This window comes from Papio anubis, chromosome 10, assembly GCF_008728515.1.
Source record: "Papio anubis isolate 15944 chromosome 10, Panubis1.0, whole genome shotgun sequence".
Taxonomy (NCBI): Eukaryota; Metazoa; Chordata; class Mammalia; order Primates; family Cercopithecidae; genus Papio; species Papio anubis.
The window spans coordinates 24,570,818-24,591,205 of NC_044985.1; the positions used below are offsets into that span (position 1 = coordinate 24,570,818).

The 20,388-nt window shown below is 34.1% G+C and overlaps 1 protein-coding gene across 3 annotated transcripts in view; it reads right to left on the minus strand.

The window, feature by feature from the left end:
• Nucleotides 1-20,388, minus strand: part of LRP1B (LDL receptor related protein 1B) — a 1,950,491-nt gene that overhangs the window by 489,140 nt on the left and 1,440,963 nt on the right. For all 3 annotated transcript variants that reach the window (XM_031651763.1, XM_031651762.1, XM_031651761.1), the window contains 2 exons: nt 5,790-5,924; nt 5,050-5,179 (listed from right to left, as the gene is read on the minus strand). In XM_031651763.1, coding sequence (XP_031507623.1) covers nt 5,050-5,179; nt 5,790-5,924 — 265 coding nt within the window. The remainder of the gene's footprint in view (nt 1-5,049; nt 5,180-5,789; nt 5,925-20,388) is intronic.

A 20,388-nucleotide genomic window follows, 5' to 3' on the forward strand; every position in this document is an offset into this window, starting at 1 on the left:
AAACATGTGGAAAGTAATAACATTAATAACGTGTTATCTAATGAGAGTGACCTGAGCCTATCTGAAAGCAAAAGGGAAAGGCTTCATTGAAAGGAACAAGTTAAGGATGATAAAATAGAAGAGAATGATTTTTGCATGAAATGTCTGAGGAGATATTTGTATCCAGAATAGAAGTAGAGAAGTCATTTTAAGGAAGAAAGAAACCTTTCTCTGAGGTTATACTCACTTAAACATTTACAGCATGAATTCACATATTCTGTTTTCCTTGACTGCATTATCATCTATCACAATTACACACCATTTATTTATTGCTTTACCACCGGCTGGCAGCTTTTTCATCTTCTCCTTCCACTGCTGACATTCTATGGAACTTAATGACGTGCGAACACCCAAGATCATAGTACCTCATCTCTATTGCACCAGGGACCTCCCTAGCATCACCTTCGCTTAATGTAGAGAGCTGTGTGGGTCACTCATACCAGCTGGACCTTATCTCTCTACTCCTACCCTGGTCTACTCTTGACTTCCCACTATTTCACCACGAGCTTGCAGGCCTCACCACCTGATTGGTAACTCAAAGTTAACCCATTACAACTGCCAACTTTGATCTATAACCTTTTGTTCCTTTTGGTACGTATTTTCTTTCTATTTTCTTTACTACATGTACATTGCCGAGCATTATTATTCAATGTCATATAAAATTCCTGGTTAGATTCTAGAAATCCATCCCGGCTAGTCTCACGTTGCTTGAAAATTCTTTGATTCATTATTGTGGGAAATACTGACTACAATAGCTTTGGAAAAACTTAACCTATTCACTTAAAGCTGAAAACCTTAGAAATATAGACTAGCAGTTGTGACTTTCTTCAGTTTCATCAATTTAACCTCTGAAATACATTTGATCTCCACATTCTATCTCTTCTTTCACTCCATCTCCGAAGGGGAAAAGAACTAGCACCCACCTCATTTAATCCTCCCAATTAACTAAAATGATACAGGCATTTGAGACCAAGAAGTTTAGAAATACCTCAGAGGCAAAGGTAAAAATAATAAATGTCTAAGTGGGGACTCCAAACTGTAGTGGACACCATCAGTGCTCCATATAAACAACCTCAGATGCTGTTTACCATTTCTGAGCTTTCAAATGACCTTTGTCCCTAACAGCTCACACAGACAACTTTCTTTGGAGGATTATCTTTGGGCCACTTGAATCTCTTCTCCCACAAGTGCTGACAGTCAGAAATGTTGAGAGCATCTGCTTTCCCAGAGTGGCCCTTATCCACTGGCTGACTACTTTGGAGTCCGAATACCAAGTTCCATCACTGTGAGGTAAAGTTTAGACTCTAGAGTCCCTCCAGGAATCAGTCTGAGGCCAAGATTATGTTCAAAATTAAATATTTGCTTGATCTCTTTCTTCCCCTTTTCGACTGACGATGCTTCTTTCAGGTCCTAAGTTGACTTCCCATTCTAGAATTTCTTTCTGGGATACCCAATGTAAGATACAGATCTTGCCTCCCTGCTTTCTGTCTTGATTCCGCCTGCTCTGCCCTATTGTTTCTTCCTTGTCAAGGCTCCTCCTATGCTCCCTGGAATTTGTCTCCCCTTTACAATCATTTCCATCCTCTTTCTTCCAACTAGTTTATTTCCCCTTTGCCTATGAATATGTGCAATATCCCCATATTAAGAAAAACCTTATACCCTACAATCCCCTCAACTTATCTTTTATTTCTTCTCTTTCCCTTCATCACCCAGTTTCCATCAGTTTATTCTGTATTTGCTAGCTCCACTTTCTAATCATTCTTTTGTCTACTCTTTATATTTGGCTTCTATCCTTACTCATCTTCTGAAGCTCATAAAGATATGCAATACCATCCTCATCACCAGTTACGTGTTCTGTTCTCTGCTTTTTCTGTCTCCTGACCTCTTTATTGCTGGCACACTGTTCCTTAAACTCTCTTTCCTTGACTTTTACAGTTCAGTAATTTCCAAAGACTCAAAATGGCTGTTTTTGTTTGTTTGTTTGTTTGTTGTTGTTGTTGTTCTTTTTCTCTCTCTCCTAATCATTTTATCCCCTATCTGTAAGCATTCTTGATTTTTGTTACTAAACTTCTTTTTTGGGCACTCTTTCTTGGGTAATCTCATACACTATCACAGTTTATTACAGAGCCTGAACTCTGTTGGAATAAGTTAGAAATGACTTTATATTTATCCAACTACTGATTCCATGTATGCTCTACTGAGTATTTCCTCTCCAAACTTTGCTGTCTCAGAAAGATCCCATAACTTCCCAGCCAATTACCATTAAGTGAACAGTATCATGCAGTTAAGATTAATTTTAGAGCACATTCTCTTCCCTCTCTCCAAATTTGATCTGACTCCCTTTGGCATTGGGATTTGCAGTGAAAAAGGTATAGAATATTTTTTTCATTTACTGCTATTTTCTCTTTATTTTAGCCTCCCTCTTACATATTTGTCTCTAGCTCTCTTTATTACTTGGCTTGAGGGCAGGGAAAGAACCCTTTTGTCTAATCCACAGGGATGATAAATTACCATTCTTAAGGATGCTTTACATTTAAGAATGTTACAACTTCAATAAACTCTCATCACACCTCTGATCTTAGCTTCTACGTTTTGTTTGAGACCAAGGGAAGGCTGAGGTGAGAGGGTCCAGGACTGGTTTGGAGTTCACTTGGTAAACTGGAGAAGGCATGACCCCAACATTTTTAAAAAAAAATATATAGGGAGTCCTACCAACAATTATATGGACCCAAGTTTTCTTCCAGCCACATCACCTGCTCTTCCCTATGTGTAACTCATGTACCTATACTCTTGCTGATGGTTTTTGCTTTGCCACTACCAAATATTTAATTATTCTATTTCTTCTTCATGCAATATATACCTACCCCATCTCAGAAACCTCCTTTTCCTTCTAACCTCCTCCATAAAACTTCTACTAGTTACTATTATTGCTGCTACCACCCTCATTTTTACTACCTGCTCTAATTATATGCTATCATTTTTGCATTAAACCCAAGATAATTTTATAGTGATCTTATGAAACTTATTACTTCAACATGACATTTGGATATGAGCTTTAAATTTGAGTTTGATCAATTTTTTATTGTGCCTGAAAATAAGTCTTTACAAAGTGACGCTATTCCTTTAACTGAAATGTGTACTTGTTTAAATTTTCAGTTTAAACAGAAAACTCACTGTGAATAGAGGCAGCATCTTATTCATGCCAGCATACTTCACAGTGTCTACAAGTGTCTTTCATATGTACTAGTATGTTGTCAAGATGTATTGAATTGAAGGCTGAGGATGACATGGATGGATGCTGACATGTCCTGGCACACAGTGCCTAGCACTCAATAAATGTTCATTGAATAAATTAATAAAAACTAGAGTATATGAAGATTCTTTTGCCTAATGCTCTCAATCAAGCTAAAGACAAGTAGGTATAGTCATATGCTAAGATGGATGTGGAGAGATAAGAGGTACTTAAGAAAAAGAAGCTCTGGAATATCAACTTAAGGGTCTACAATAGGTTTGAATAAAAAATGAAAGGAAATTCACAGATTGACATGTAGCAGCAAGAGGCTTGTTAAATTGAGCTGTATGAATCTATAATAGGGCAGACACAATGGGTTCTATACAATATAAATCAACTTATTGCAACTATGAAGCAAAGAAATACTTTATTAGAAACAAACTAAACATCCATTTCCAGTGTATCTATGGGATTGCATAGCTTTCAAACTATGTTCCTTCTTGCCTTAGAATAATGATTCACAGTCAAGCAATTGGTCAAATTTTATCTTTTAAGGCTATAATAATTTATTACAGCCAGGCACGGTGGCTCATGCCTGTAATCCCAACACTGTGATTGCACCACTGCACTCCAGCCTAGGCAACAGAATGCCAGTCTGTCTCAAAAACAGACAAACAAAAACACATATAGCTACCAGGTAAATGAATAAATATTAGTACAAATAATGTATAAAATAAAAATACTAGGTGCTATGGGTCCATACAACAACTAAACTATTTTCAAAGCCAAGTAAGGTCAAATAAAATTTAACAACTTAAAAATAGAAGAAGAGCATTGGAGGTAAAAAGGAGAGGTTGGCAAAGGCTGGAAGTGGAATAGAATAAGAAATATTTTACAAATTAAGAGAAGACAAACAGAGACTGAGAAAGGAAAAAGATAGTAACAGGAGTTTCAGACTAAAAATTATTAGAGTCTGATTAAGAAGGATCATAACAGAGGCTTTGGACTTTACACATGAAGCAATACAAATTCCTTGAAAGACTTTAAATAAGCAGATGTATATTTTAAAAAAAAATCACTCTAGGCTTTGGTGAGTTTAGGAGACAGATTACGATGTTATTGAGTATATAAGATAATATCAAATTTAATTAGGGTAAAGATAAAGATAGAGAGTGGTGGATTGGTAATAGACTTATTTAGAAGAAAAACCAAGCCTAACTTGGTGGCAGATTAAATTTATTTCAGTTTTATATATGTATAGTTTTATATATGTACATTTCATCCAAATGAAAATGTCAAAACAGATAGTTATACTTATTTAGAACTCAAAACAAAAAAAAAAGAAGAAAAAAGGAGAAGAAAAAAATGTTTGAGATGAACATGTTTGACAACCACAGACATATGAATAAACATGGAAATTTTAGAAATATTGGAGAGCAAGGAGGGCTAGCAAATGGCTATTTTACTCATTCAATACATAACTGAACACCTAATTATGTAAACAATTCTAGGGAAGAGCTTTAAATTGGGAATCTAGAATCATGTTGGTGCCTTTATTTGGATTTACACACACATAAAAGAAATCTACAATAAATGTGACTTCATCAAATATGCACTAAATTATATGAACAAAGTGAATATAAACATTTTTTTCTGCTTAGGTAAGATATTCTTGATTTTGTCTCAGACATTACAGCTAAAAGTAATTAATTTTTTTTTCAACAAAACTTAGGAAACTCACTTAAAACTTGGAAGATATATGTAAATCTTAAAATTACCCTTTCTCTGGGTGCACAGCTATAGATCTTGGTTGATCCAGGCCTTGAGAAATAATTACATAACGGAAAGAACCATTGAGTCTTGCAACTTCAATTAAGTTGAAACCATGATCTGTCCAATATATGTTACCTAGGAGAAATAATAGAGGTATTTATAATACAGTTTTGAGAAAAAAAATGTACTTGTTATGAGTAAAATTAAATTTCTGAGCATTCACATAACTACCAAGAAACTGTTTACTTCCTACATTCTTTTTAAAAGTGTTTCCTAAGCAGAAAGCTGTAAATAAACTAATATGCAAATACTTTCAATTCTAATCTCACACATCTCTGGTTTAAACCATATAATGATATATTTACATGGTAAAAAGAAGTTGAAACTTCTCCTACCTAAAGAAAAGACCTATTTTAACTTTCTACTGACTTCAGGCAAAAGAGAACTTCTAACACTTTTGTTTACTGCCTTATGGAGCTCTCAGGAGATTTGGGCAAAGTTAACACTACATAATCTACTTCTACATAAAAACCCTTATCCAAAGGCTCAAAAGCATTAGAAGGAGCGAAGCCAAAAGCAAAAGAAACTATTTACCCCTGTGGCTGGAAGTACAAAAACAAAAAAAACAAAACAAAACAAAACAAAAAAAAACACTGTTATGAGTTAGAAAAGATTTTTTATGAAGCATTTTGAGCCCCTAACAAAATAGGTGTGAAACAAAAAGATAAAAAGCCATGGATTATACCAGCAATCCAGTCAATGGCTATCCCTTCCACTCTTCCCAAGCCATTGGTAATGATATCTTCTTTCCAAGTCTGATCTCTTTTAGCTCGGCTAATTTTATTGAAGCCCATGTCTGTCCAGTAGATGGTATCATTTTCTATGGGTAAGACACAGAAAAAAATATATATACATACACACTATAAAAGGTATCAATATAGGTGTTAGGATCATATTGTAATTGTATCTTTTAGGATATCATCCTGGGTACACTAGATTTTAAGTATTCTTCAGGATAATTTACTAATACAAATAGTTAAAAAAAAAAAAAGCATGAAAACATGAAAGAACCTCTATTTCAGTCAAATGATTTTTGAAGTATTTTTTGAAAATTATGGAAATAATCTATTGCATTGTTTATTGGTTTTTATTAATTTCTCTACTTATCTTAACTCAATAAATCCTTATCCTGCATGAATTTGCAACTTTGATTCCAAACCATGTTATTTTGGACCACAATTTTTCTCTTCATGCTATACCTGTGTCTGAATCTTCTTTTAAAAATAATACTATTAGGGATAATCAACTCCACAAAACCTCAAAGTAGAGAGAAGTTAGAAAGAAACATACGAGCATTTCAATTATATCAAGAGTGTTTTAAGCATAAGGCCACTCAGAATGTACAAAGTATTTAAAATGCCTTACAATCCAATTATTCCTTCTAAGGTATGAGTTTCTCAGATGTCAGCTACAAGACCCTTACATTATTTTTCAAACTGTCATTGTCCAAATGAGCTTAAGAATACTTGAAGATTGTTCTATGTGATCACAGAGTCTTTAAATAAGAGTACTTTTTGAATACTTGAATGAAAAATGTGTCTAAAGACTATAAATGAAATATATGTGCATGCATATGCATAAAAGGTAGTAATTATAGACCAATGATTTTAAACACAGCCACCAGAAAGACACTGGGGACGAATCATTAAATAATAAATTTGCCAGCAACTAAGTAAGTTTTTGTGTTGCGACCTACATGGCCATTTGAAGAACAAATCCTTTAAGACCAATAAAATTTCCCTCTGGCACACTGACAGACTATGGAAATAAAGAAAATGCAATTAGTATAATAAAGCCATTTATCAGCAAGCTTTGAGGCTCTGTTTCAAATGAAATATAGTCTTTACTTTTACCAGTTCAGGAAAAGAGTGCAAATAGTCCTTGTTCTCCACAATGGTTAAGTCAGACACATCAGAGATACCCTATCCAAATATATGTCTGGGAAGCAAGGATTTGTTGGATTTTCTCGTTTTGTAAAAGCATCAATTAACATTTTTTTCATTATTGAACCAGGAAATGAATCAACAGAAATAAGTCTTATTTTTGCATAAATATTAAGCATTGCATGTTGAATCTAATCTTCTTCCCTAAACATTAGACCCGTGTGTCCAACTGTCTCCTTTGTTTCTCTGCTTGTTTGTAGATAAGGCACTCTTGATGTACAATGGACAAATTCTGAACGAAACATGCTTCTCTTGAAGTCTTCAGCCTGACAACTCCCCTTTCCATGGTGGTGTGATAGTTGGCACCTCCATCCTCTGTTTCTTAGACTAAAAACATCGGGATTGTCCTGATTATGTTTGCACATGCACCACTTCCAATCAATCACCAGATACTCTCACATTTAATCCATTACCAAGTATTTTTGTTCACTTTTTTCTTCTTTCAAAACATATCCATTATCCAACCACCTCACACCATCTACTACTTACGTTGTAACCAAACCAATAACCACTATCACCTGAAGTCTTGCAACAGCCTTCTAATTGGTTGCCTAGCTACCACTTTTGCTCCTGTACTTCCCTTTCCATATGAGTCTTGCTTTGCCATTTAGAAAAGTATAGCTGCAGATACACTTCTAAAATATAAATAAGTTAGAATGGAGACATTTCCACAAGAAAAAAATGTAAATAAGATTTTCTCTCCGCTGTTTCATACCAAACTCTCTAGTCACTTCCCATCTCATCCAAGGTAAAATTAAAGTTCCTCCTCATGAGTTTCATGATCTATCAACTCCCTCCAACCCTCTCTCCTGATTTCCTTCCACTCTTCCCCTCACTTACCCATCTCTAGTAACAGATCTTCCTATTCCTAAAAGAAAATATTCTTCAGTACAAGAGTCTTCGCATAATTTTTTTTGTCTTGAATGTTTTTCCCTAAGATATCTCAGCTGTCTTAGCTCAAATATCCCGTTTATTGCAACTTTCCTGATTATTCTATAAAAATTATTCTTTTACCATGCTCTATTCCCTCTTACCAAAACGTATTTTCCTCCATAACACTTATCATTATCAAACACATTATATATTTGTTGGTTTGTTTGTTGAGTTTCTCTTTTGTCTCACAGAATGTATTTTCTTTGAGGGCTGGGACTTTATTTCGTTTGCTGCTTTATCCCTGGTTATCTGGAATACTTTCTGACACATAATAAGCTCAAAGTAAGCATTTAGTGAGTAATAAGGTAATGTGATATGCTGAATAAAGACTGGTTGGGAGGCAGATACAAAGAAAACACATTGCTTGCCATAAAAATGCTTATTAGCTCATTAAGGAACAGAAGGTATGCACATGAAGAAATAGCTAAGAACCAGAAATAGTGTAAGATGAGCAGCATGTAAGCCATACAGGCAAGTATTTTTGCAGGAATTCAAAGAAGAAAATCAGGACAAGCTTTACAATAAAAAAAGGTATCTCTTCATTTCATATTACTTTCTAATAGCTTTGTCAGTGCTGCAAAATTTTAGTCAATATATAATCATAAATCATTCCTTTCCATATACACCATGACGTCTTGATCATATCTTTGTCACACTGAACTGAAATTGCATTTTTGTGTTTCTTCCTAGAACTAGACCATTAAATATTTCATGGATAAGGACTGCATCTGACCCAACTTTTCTCAATATGGTCACATGTACTATAGACACTTTGTAATACTGAGGCTACCTCTAAATGGTGAAGACCATGAGATCACAGCATTGGGAAACTAACACATTTTCTTGTATCCTTTCTGTTAAGTACATTTGGGAAACTCATGAGTAAATTAATCATGTGATGATGCATTAAGGAGAACCAAGAGTATAGAAGAATTAAATCACAAACTGATGCCCAAATCCCTTTTCCTCATCATTTTTTTTTCACATATATGTTGTATACCTGCACAAACACACACTAGACAAAATGCTAAAATAGGAAAACATGTTTTCTAATATCTCAGAACATCTGCAAAATAAACACAACTTAGGTAAAGAATGATTTAATTAGGAAAAGAATCAAGTTAAAAGAGGATAACATTTTACAACAAACTGTAAAGATACAAAATGCAGACAGATGCAAAGATAGAAAGAGAAGATTTTCAGAACTGTGTCCTGATTCTTATTTCCAAATATATTTCTTAACTTTAATTACCTCCATTCAATAGATACTTATGGAATTCATAGTTTGTGCTAAGAATTATTGTAGGCATAAAATATGGTGGTGATCATAACAGACACTATCCTGATAATCACATAGTTTACATTCTAGAGTAAAATTAAAAATAAACTATCTTAAGACATATGGTAATTTGGGAACATATAATATAATCACAGGATTGGAAAACAGAATTTGTAATTTAAGATAATAACAATCATAATTACCTCTCTACAGATATAATAAGACAAATATGAGTCTTTGAAGTCATTTTCAAGAAGGACCATATCAGGAAATCAGCAGCCAGTTATTGTGCATTACAATTACAATTAAAGTCAGAATTAAAGGGAAAACCATATATTGCCATAATGATATTTATCTGTAAAACAAGGGAAAGACCTTTGGACAATGAGAAATATTACACTTTTTAAGTTGAGAGAAAAGTTTTCCCTGAGTATTTAGAGACTAAATAACGCAGGGTTCTGTCTGATAATAAGAAAAGGGAAATAAAAGTGTTTTAAAGTTATTTCACCGTTGTCTGTATTCTTATGATTAATTAACAAACACTTGTTGACCAACTGTTGTGAAAACACTCTACTCTGCATTATTATGGGTTTTTAGGTCCTAGAAAATTCAGAGTTAGGTTTTCTGGCCTAAATGTACATTCTATTTCAGAAAACAGCATAAATATGTAAAAAATGCCAGATAAAATATAGTATATAAGCTCACCGTGATGCTCTGTCCTAAAATAATCACCAGCACACTAGGAAGATAAAATAACAGGGTAGAAAACAAGGAGTGTAGGGCTAGGTTCTTGTCACGGTTCTGCATTTACCATGAACATTTCACAAAGTTACTTTTTCTCTTCAGGCCCCATTTTCCTCATATATAAATATGAATAAAAATATAAATATATGCATGTAAAAACTACATTTATGTACTTAAATAACAGAAGGCAGAATTTAGATAACCTTTAGGATCTCTTCTAGGTATGATCTTCTAAGGCTAAGATTTTATTTTTTACTTTCACATAAAGGGAATACAGTATCTCAATGTACAGTCCTATGCTAGCTGTTATGAAGATCTTCCTTTTCCCCTGTAGGTTTTGCTCACTTTAATTAGCTCTGTTTGTCTGATTCTAAAAATGATAAAGCATATGATTTTTCCCAGAACATGCTACTCATGGCTTTTATGTCACATTTCTTTTTAAACTATAGGACTTTACATTTATCCTATTAAATGTCAGCTTGTTAAACGGGATCATGGATCCTGCCTGTTGACATTTTAAAAAATCATATATTACACAATGAAACTTTTTTGTGATATCCACAAATTTGAAACGTAGGTTTTCTTCATCTTTATTCAAGCTAGTGACAAATGTGTTGAATTGGATCAAAGATTTACTTCTGACATACCACTGGAAACTTCCTTCTGAAGCAAACTATTTTACTTTTTGTCATGCCTTAGTAATTTATAATTTATATATATCTAAGTATATAAATCTTAAGTGTACAGTTTGATGAACTTTTACATATGGAACACAACCATGTAACCACCACCTTGATCAAGATCACTGACAGCATCACACAGGCTCCTCTGTGTCTTCTGGGAGTATCTCTTCTCTTCCCCAGTGGGCAGCTGCTATTTTGACTTCTAGTACCTTAGATTAGTTTTAAATTTTTGATAAATGGCAAATTACAGTATGTACTCTTTGGCCTGTTCTTTCATTCAAAATTATGACTATTAGATTCATCTTTTCCATTGAATGTATCTTGCTTTTCCATGGTGTGAAAATGCCACAAATTATTTATCCATTTTGAACATTTAGATTATGTTCAATTTCTGTCTATTATAACTAATGCTATGAAAATTCTTTCTTTTCTATGTCTTAGAAGAGACATACACTGTCATTTCTACTGGGTACCTTCCCAGAGGTAGAATTGCTGAGATATATGAGCGATACCTTTAGTAGATAGGGTTTATTTTAACGCATTAATGATCTCAATGCTCTCCTAATTAAGAATCTAGAATCTATACTTTTTTCAATTATTGTTGAACTCTACCATCCCCTTCATATCTGGCTAATTCAACCATTAGTACCTCTTAGTACAGTTGGACGCTTCTGCACCCTGAATACTCCTCTATTTTCAGAGACTGGTTCAACATGCTTATCTACCTTGGCTGGTAGTGCTCACTTTACCAGATAAGGGGCAAATGACCAGCTTTAACTAAGCAATGACTTTAGAATGTAAAGCTTCCCTTTACTGTTTAATAATAAGATGTTTATTATTAGTAATATTAGTAATAATAAAAGCAAGATGTTCTAAACTATTATTAAATAGTAAAGGAAAGTTTATTATTTCATCTTCTTCATCAATGCTGAGAGCGTTTGAGAGAAAAATCCCAAGACACTTGCTTTTTTGATGAATCTTTTATGAATATTACATGTATAAAAGGTGTATATCTTAGAGTAGTTCTCATGAATTGTCAAGCTATAGTCCTTTGGTCTGAGAATCCGGGAGGAAAATAAATATGACAAACAACCACAACTCTGGTAAAAATAATTATATCCAACCTTAACTTTGAGAACATCAAACTGTTGTAAACATCACCAGCTCCTATTACTATTATTATTATTATTATTCAAACAGTAGCAAGTGCAGCGTGGGTAAGGCAAAAATTTTGAAGATGAAAAGGCTGAGAATTATTGACTATTGAATTAAGAGGAGTTATAACAAAAAGTGAAAGAAAGAGAGGAGACGGAAGGAAGGAAGGAAGGAAGGAAGGAAGGAAGGAAGGAAGGAGGAAGGAAGGAGAGGGAGGGAGGAGGAAGGAGGGAAGGAGGGGAGGGAGGGAGAGGAGGGTGGGGGAGGGAGTGGAAGGAAGGGAAGTGGAAGGAGGGAGGGGAGGGAGGGAGGGAGGGGCAGGGAAAGGAAAAGGAAGGGAAGGAAGGAAGGAGGGACAAAGGAATAACTAAACAACAACAAATAACTAAAATATTCTAAGAGTAAAACCAGGGAGTGGTCTGGATGGAAGAAAGGGATCTGGAATGAGGGACTGATTTCTGTAATGTGAAATGGATAATGGAAAGGAATGAGGTCATGGAATGGACATTCAGGAGACCCAGGTTTAGCAGAAATGAAAATGGATAAATGGATGGATAATCTTTTCTTAGAGTTTATATAAAATTCATTAAGAAGCTCAAGTTTGTCTGGGCACAGTGGCTCAAGCTTATAATCCCAGCACTTTGAGAGGCGAAGAATGGAGGACTGCTGGAAATCAGGAGTTTGAGACAAGCCTGAGCAACACGGCAATACTCTATCTCTATAAAAAATAATAATAATAAAAAAACAAAACTCAAATTAGATACACAAAACAAAAAATAATTTAAGGATAGTTCCAATTTATGAACAACAAAATTTACAAGTTTATGTTTAGCTTAATTTATCTAATTTATTTGTTGCTATTTTATTGAATCTATTAAACCCTATCCCATATTTTAAAAATAAAGACAATGGTGCTCTACCCCAAAATTATGTGTTAACTTGTGAAAAATTCTATATAAAGTGTGTTTCAATTTCTTCATAAACTTCAGATTTGGATTCTACAGGATGTAGCTATTATATGTGGCTATTACACTACTTTCAGTTAATGTCGTCTTTATTCCCTTGTAGAGAAAGTAGTTAGAATTTTGTTGTTGTTGGATCTTTGACTTTTGTTTGCTATATAGAAAAAAAGCTTATGGCGGTAGGAAGCAAATATACAGTCACAGTACTGATAGAATCTTCACTTGCTTTAATTATTGAGATTGAAAAAAAAATAATATTCCTCTTCCTGCCACCCCACAACTACCAACTTTTACTTAGATTTAATTATTTACTATCACTTCCAGATGATCTGGCTACACATAAATTTCCTCTTTTGAGTCAGAAATGTAAGTATTCTTCACATTTTTTTACTGTCATTTATCATCAGTGAACTTAATAGGTAGGCCCAGGAATATAATTTTTGCAACATTTACAAAACTGCCTTAAGGTCATGTAATGCATTAATACCTCTAATTTATCTAACATAATGATATCTTTGGGGAACTAAAATCTTTCACAATTTATTAAGCAACCTGTTTTACTATTCTAAAATTTTGAGAAATATAACAGTTAACACTAATCCAAACCACCATCTTCTATTTTTTCAAAAATTACTCATTTAAATATATTTTTGGAGGAAGCTTTCTCATATCATGTCTACATTTTTCAATTATCATGTTTCTTGTTGCAATATTTTGTCCCTGTTATGTGCCGTTTCAACCCAGATATCAAGACCAGACCTTTTTCTTCATTCACTTCCCACTCTCCCACCCATATAGATATACAAAATCATTCATATAAACATGAAATGCAAACAGTGAAATAGAATTTCTGGAAACATGCCATAAGGACACTTGTTATAATAGCATAAAAATTCCTAACTGAAAACTAGCTATCTTTATTTTAAAAGGTGCTCTGACCACACCTGCCACAGGGATTCAGTGGCAGTTTCATGTCATGTCCCAGCCTCACATCATATCCTTGACTCCTCCTTCTTTTTCCTTTCATCTCAATTTATCATTTTTCCCCTCTCTGATTAGCCATTTGGCAAAGAAAAACCCTTTCTAGCCATTCGCCTCAATCTTGGCAACCAGCTTGTGTTTGCGTAGTTTAAATCCAGTAGTTCTCAAATGGCTACCCATTGGAATCACCTGAGGAATGTTTTAAACTACCAAAGAGGCAGCCACAACTCAGAGGATTAAAACTACTTAGTCAGGAGTAGGGTACAGGCGGGGAATTACTAGTTAACTCATTAAAGGCGCAGATAGGAAGAAAATCACCTTTATTTAACAGGGCCAATAATCTTGTGAAGGAGATTTCAATTATGAAATGCTACACAACCCCTCGTCCCCTTACAATCCCATTGTTATCCCATTTGCTATTAGTGGTTCACTACTAAAGAGATTTTCAAGGAGAGAGAGGTTGACTTGGTCTTCTATGGGAGGATATCAGATTTGAGGCTAGTTTTTTTCTCCAGTTGAGGGAAGTCTTTAACTTGCCCAAAAAAAAAAGTTAAATACCATCAGTTGATTCTGATATAGGCACCAGGTCTCTTAGAAATCACTGCTGTTCAATCTATGCATGAATCAAGCCAAAGCACAAGGCAGCTCAGAGAGAGATTACTTTGTTTTGATTCTCCTCCATTCCTGATAAGCTGGCTACATTCCTGTTTGCATGGCAATTGAAAAATGTGGGAGTGATATGACAAAGCTTCTTCCTTCCAAAAATATATTAAAGAAGGTGACTTTTGAAAGGTCACACCTTTGGCATGTGACAAATGTATGGTTCATATATGTCATATGCCATAGATACTTAATCCTTGATTTTTTTTCTTGCAAATTATATAGAGATTGTGAGCTCTGAAGTTGGTCATACCTCCTTCTTTGCACTAGTTATTGTAATTTAAAAAAATTTACTTTTAACTTTTAGCAAAACTATAGAAGTGTAATATGTGCATTTTATCTCTAGTATTATCTTATTTTTCTCCTTCTTTTTCTCTTTGTATTCATTTCCTCACATCTTAATTATTCATCTTGCATTTTCCTCATTTTTTGGAAGCTACATAGAATAATTTTTGGAACAAGATTAGATACTTTTTTTAAATACATCAAATCATATAGACAAGTGACTTCAAAGTCTGGCACACACACTCTAGAGAATGGCTAGGATACCAAGAAAATCCAAGACAATGCAAGAAAATGTTAAAATCTTGGCTGCTATTTTTTTATTTCTCATCTTTTAAAAATTTTTATCTGTGTATATATATTAAATCATCTTTAATACAGTAATAAGATATATGATTCATAAGTAAATAATTTAGTAATAAACCTGCATTTTAGGTGAAATCTCTTTTTGTTTGAGTAGGTTGTGCAATGAAAAAGAAAGGCTCCGTACTACTGATGAAGCTGCAACATTCCAACCATTTTCACAATATAACACACAAAAACAAAGATATTTTTTATGGCACAATAATTTCTTGTAGAAGGTTGCCTGTGACAGGAGGGACAGGCCTAAAATCTCAGACCAATTCATGCTGTGCCTTTCTTCCCTGAGGATCAATGTCTCCACACATATATTACCCATTTTTGGCATATAACTGAGCCATCTCATGCTGATTGAAACCTCTGGAGAAGGCTCTGCAAGTTCTAGGAATTGAGAGGAAAGCAAGATCAGTGAAGGTCATCAGGGATTGCTTCATGGAGGAAGTGAAGCTTTTCCTAATACTTGAAGACTGGGTAGCATTTGGATTAGATAAGATGTGCAAGAATAATTTACGAAACCAAGTTCAGATAAAGGACCAATTTACTAAAAGTGGTCAATTTCAGAATAGCAGGAGGGGACAACAAAATTGTTCCAGCCAGAGTGATGAGCATAATCTATGATGAGAGCCAGTTCAGAATCCATCCAGTGCCTCGGCACAGATAGGAATTAAGTTGAACTTTCTATTCTTTTCAATTTTTGAAAGCATTCCTTCAAATATTTTGCAGATTAATAAAGACTCAGATTCCTGATATTACATATTAAAAAGGATTCAATAATAAAGTGCTAATAAATTACATTTGTTTCTTTCATTTTTGACAAAGGCAAATCAATACAAATGCTAATGGGCAATTTTCTTATGGTAACAAATCACTAAGAACTCCATCCTTGCAAGTAAATAAAATGAAATCTGCAGACTTCAAAAATTTTAGATATCTTAATCCCCTTCAGGTACAATGTTATGAAACCTTAGATAATGTACATTCTCTTTTAAATTACTATTTTATCAAATAAAAAATATATGCTTGTCTAGCTTTTGTGTCCTGAATGGAATTTGCATTAAACATTACTTATTATAAAAAAAGTATTTTAAAAAATTCCATTTTCTGATTTTGAACTGTTTCCTCTCAAGGTAATGAAAAGAATCTTTCACACTTTCTTAAGCAATAACTGTTTTTAGTTTTCAAAGCAATTGCACTGTGCTGTTTTTCACATACATTAAGTTAGTTCTTGCAGCCCTAATGTGGCTAATTTTGACTTTCAGGTAACACATAAGAACTAAAATGTGTTGTCATCTTCTAGTCTTCTTCAGATTAGAAAAGGACCAATAACAGCTCCAAGGAGAAATTGTTTTTATTTATTTTGTTTTAGCCTCACAAAGGTAAGCTGCAAAATTGAGACAGAATGTTGCATAAATACATCTTCAGGGACCAGCAACCTGTTTCAGAAAACACCACCATTCCATTTCACTTTCATTTTTGAATAAGAAAAAGGCAGAAATCTTGTTCCTCAAATGTTCGGTTTCTAAACTATGCCTCAAATTAGTAAATCAGACAAAGAAGAAATATATACTTTAAAAATAGAGGCTTTCTCAACAAATATGTTTGAATTTTTTTTTCCATCATCAGCCCTGGTGAAAAAAGTAACTTACTTAAGAGGTGTAACGAATAGAGGAATGTAGCATAATGATTAAAGGTTTAGACATTGAGTTCAGCCCTGCTACATAGTAGCTCTGTGATATGGACAAGCTACTTAACTTTTCTGTTCAGTGTCCTAATATGTGAACGAAATGGAAGTAATAAATTGTAAAGATTAAATGAATCCATCTGTATTAAAGCTCTTAATGCCTAGTATTTAATAAGCATAATAAAGTATCAACTATCATAAACTAAAATACAAAATATATGATAAAACAAAATAAGATATACAGATACTAATAAATGTAGCAATTTCATATACTTTTGAAGTTTTAATTAGGTTTAGTTTAACATAATATTGTCTTTATGCATTTAAAATTGAAGAGAAAATATGTTGGTGTTTTCTTTGCAAAAAAAGAGAAAAATCTAATTTTAATTAACCTCACCCAAAGAAATAAACTCAGAAATAGAAAATTCCTTAAAAATAATCAGGAATGTTTCAACAACATCATTTGTGATTTCTTAAACTAAAACTTAACGTTGATTTGGATGCACAAAGGCATCCCATATTTTTAGAAAGGTGAAGTTAAGTTTACTGTTAACAGTTACTACCATCACAGATAATTTGCTCTAAAAATTACTTGAAATTGCCTATGCTTACTGTATAAGGGGCTAGCCAAATTCACAGGTGACACATAGATATATGAGTCTTATAATACAATTATTTCCCAACATGACTTTACTGTTATTGAATCACAGCTATTATAATAAACTACAATATATAAATGTGCTATGCTTGGACTTTCAGGAAAAAAAATACACAGTGATTCTTCTTACGAATGAATTTCTGCTTTAAAAAATTGTTTTAGTGCAAATCAATACTTTTTATTGAAGACCATGTGTAGTAAAGGAGACACACAAGTGACCAAGCAGCTTCCTTCAATCTTCCCAAAGACTCAGTCACCCTCTTGTATTTGGTAGCAATTCATGTTACTTATCATTTTATAGTAAGTTGTAGTTGCTCCTCAACCTGTATTGGGAGTACACTGATAAAAAGCTTCGTATTCTCTTCATAGTTAGCTACTGAGAAGACAGTGCAACATTTCGGATATACATATACAGAAGCTAGATGAATGAATGATCACGCATGACTGCATTATTACAATAAAAAAGTTCAGATTCAACATGTCACTGAATGAACCTGTCAGAGCTGCCTTCAGTCTTCTCATTTACCTGTGCTTGCCCTCAATTGATGGGAGGAACATACTCCCCTTCAAGCAAACTAAAGACCTGAGAGCTATCCTTGATTCCTTCTTTGTCCTTATTCACCTAACAACCACATCCAATCAATCAGCAAGGCCTCTGTGTTTTAACTCTTTCATTTATTTCTATTTGAAAACTACATATACCACTACAGTTTCATCCAGGTTCTCACCATCTCTGTTTTGAATGATTGCAAAAGCCTCCTAAATGGTCGTCTTCCTTTAATTTTATTTTTCTCAAATACACTCTAACAACTATCAGGATATTATAGCTAAGATGCAAATCAGATCTTTTGCTTAACATTCTTTATGTCCTTAGGTACCTCATGAGCTTTTAATGAAGCTCAGGTTCTTTAGTAAATCATACAAGGCAATCCACTTCAATAGCATACAAACATTTTTGATGACTAAAATACTTTGATCACTCACTCTTGATATCTATTTTTAATCCATTATACATGTACACATATAGAGACATGAACAAAAATATAATTTTTAAAACATAAAGTATAAAATTAAATATAAACAGTTATAATACTTTCTTCCCCATATTCAATGTTTTTTGTTTGTTTGTTTGTTTGAGATAGAGTCTAGCTCGCTCTCCCAGGCTGAAGTGCAGTGGCAAGATCTTGGTTCACTGCAACCTCTACCTCCCAGGTTTAAGCGATTCTCCTGCCTCAGCCTCCTAAGTACCTGGGATTACAGGCACCCACCACGTGCCCAGTTAATTTTTGTATTTTTAGTAGAGACAGAGTTTCACTGTGTTGGCCAGGCTGGTCTCAAACTCCTGACCTCGTGATCCACCAGCCTCAGCCTCCCAAATGAGATTACGAGCGTGAGCCACCGTGCCTAGCCTCAATTATGTTATTCAGTTCCCAGAGTGTGTGCCTTGCTCCCCTCTTGGAAGTGACTGATTTAGACCATAAGTGCTTTTCTGGTATTATCTCACACGCTTTCCTGCCTCTGTCTTGACTCAGCAGCACTAGCCTGTTTGTAGCTGCCCCAACTCCCTGAGTACACACACATGTCATTTTTCACCTCCTTACCTTTTCTCCTGCCATTTCCTCTGCATTTCCTTATCTTTCATAGGAAACTAATACTCAGACATTAAGACTCATATTCTTCCTCTGCCAGGAAACCTTACTGACTATCACAGTCTAAGTCATTGTCTTTCTTGTTGCTCCTCTAATAACCTGTGCTTCTCTCTATAGTTATACTTAACACACAGGTTGCACAGCTCACTTTTTACGCATCTGCCTTTCCAGTTGACTGAGATTGTTCCCATTCATCTCAGACTCACAATGTCTTCCTCCAGCAAGACATTGCTGGATATCCAAGAAGCAATAATAGGAATAGAATCAAGCGAATAGTATAACAGTTATTAGCATAGTATCATCTAGAGCAAAGAAGAGTAAAATAAGAATAAGATAAAAAGAGAAAGAATATAAGTAATTTAATAAGGTAATAATATTTTGAAGATTATTGAATCAGTTAAATAAGCAATTTTGGGAGGCCAAGGTGGGAGGATCAAGAGGTCAAGAGATCAAGACCATCCTGGTCAATATGGTGAAACCCTGTCTCTACTAAAAATACAAAAATTAACTGGACATGGTGGCCCATGCCTGTAGTCCTAGCTACTCAGGAGGCTGAGGCAGGAGAATCACCTGAACCCAGGAGGCGGAGCTTGCAGGAAGCTGAGACCGTGCCACTGCACTCCAGCCTGGCAACAGAGAGAGACTCCGTCTAAAAAAAAAAAAAAAAAAGCAATAAGCATTTATTAAACTATATATTTTCTCCTATGGTAAAATATTAAAATCATGTGGAAGGCCATCATTATAGTATCATTTTATAATGAATTTAATTACATAGCAAGTGTAAGTTAAATGACCAAAATAGGATTCCATGGAGTTTAAACTCAAGGGTCAAAGCAAAGCAATTTTGTAACTCCAAATACTTAAAATTACAAAAGTGTTAGGCAAGCCATACACCAGAAAATATAGTATTGTCTCATATTGTTTAGAATAACTCAATAATGAAATTATGTGATGCTTGGGGTTTGTTTAAATTAGATGAAACAATCTGGTCATGAATTGAAGCTGGTGATGGGTACATGGGAGGGGTTCATTATTCTCTTCTCTCTACTTTTTTTTTTTTTTAATCTTTCAAAGTTTCCATGGTAAAGTGTTTAAAAAGTGCTCCACCAGATTGAAAGGAAGTCCCCATTTTAATTATCATTGCAATCAATTCTGAAACTTTTATGGTAGTAAAATATATCTAAAAGGTATGTCTAATCTTTGATTTTTTTTTTTTTTACTTGGATGGCACTCTTAATATCCTACGCATGCAGAAAATTAAAAAACTCCAATTTCAGCAAATACCTTACCCAAACTGCACAATGTTTCACTTAC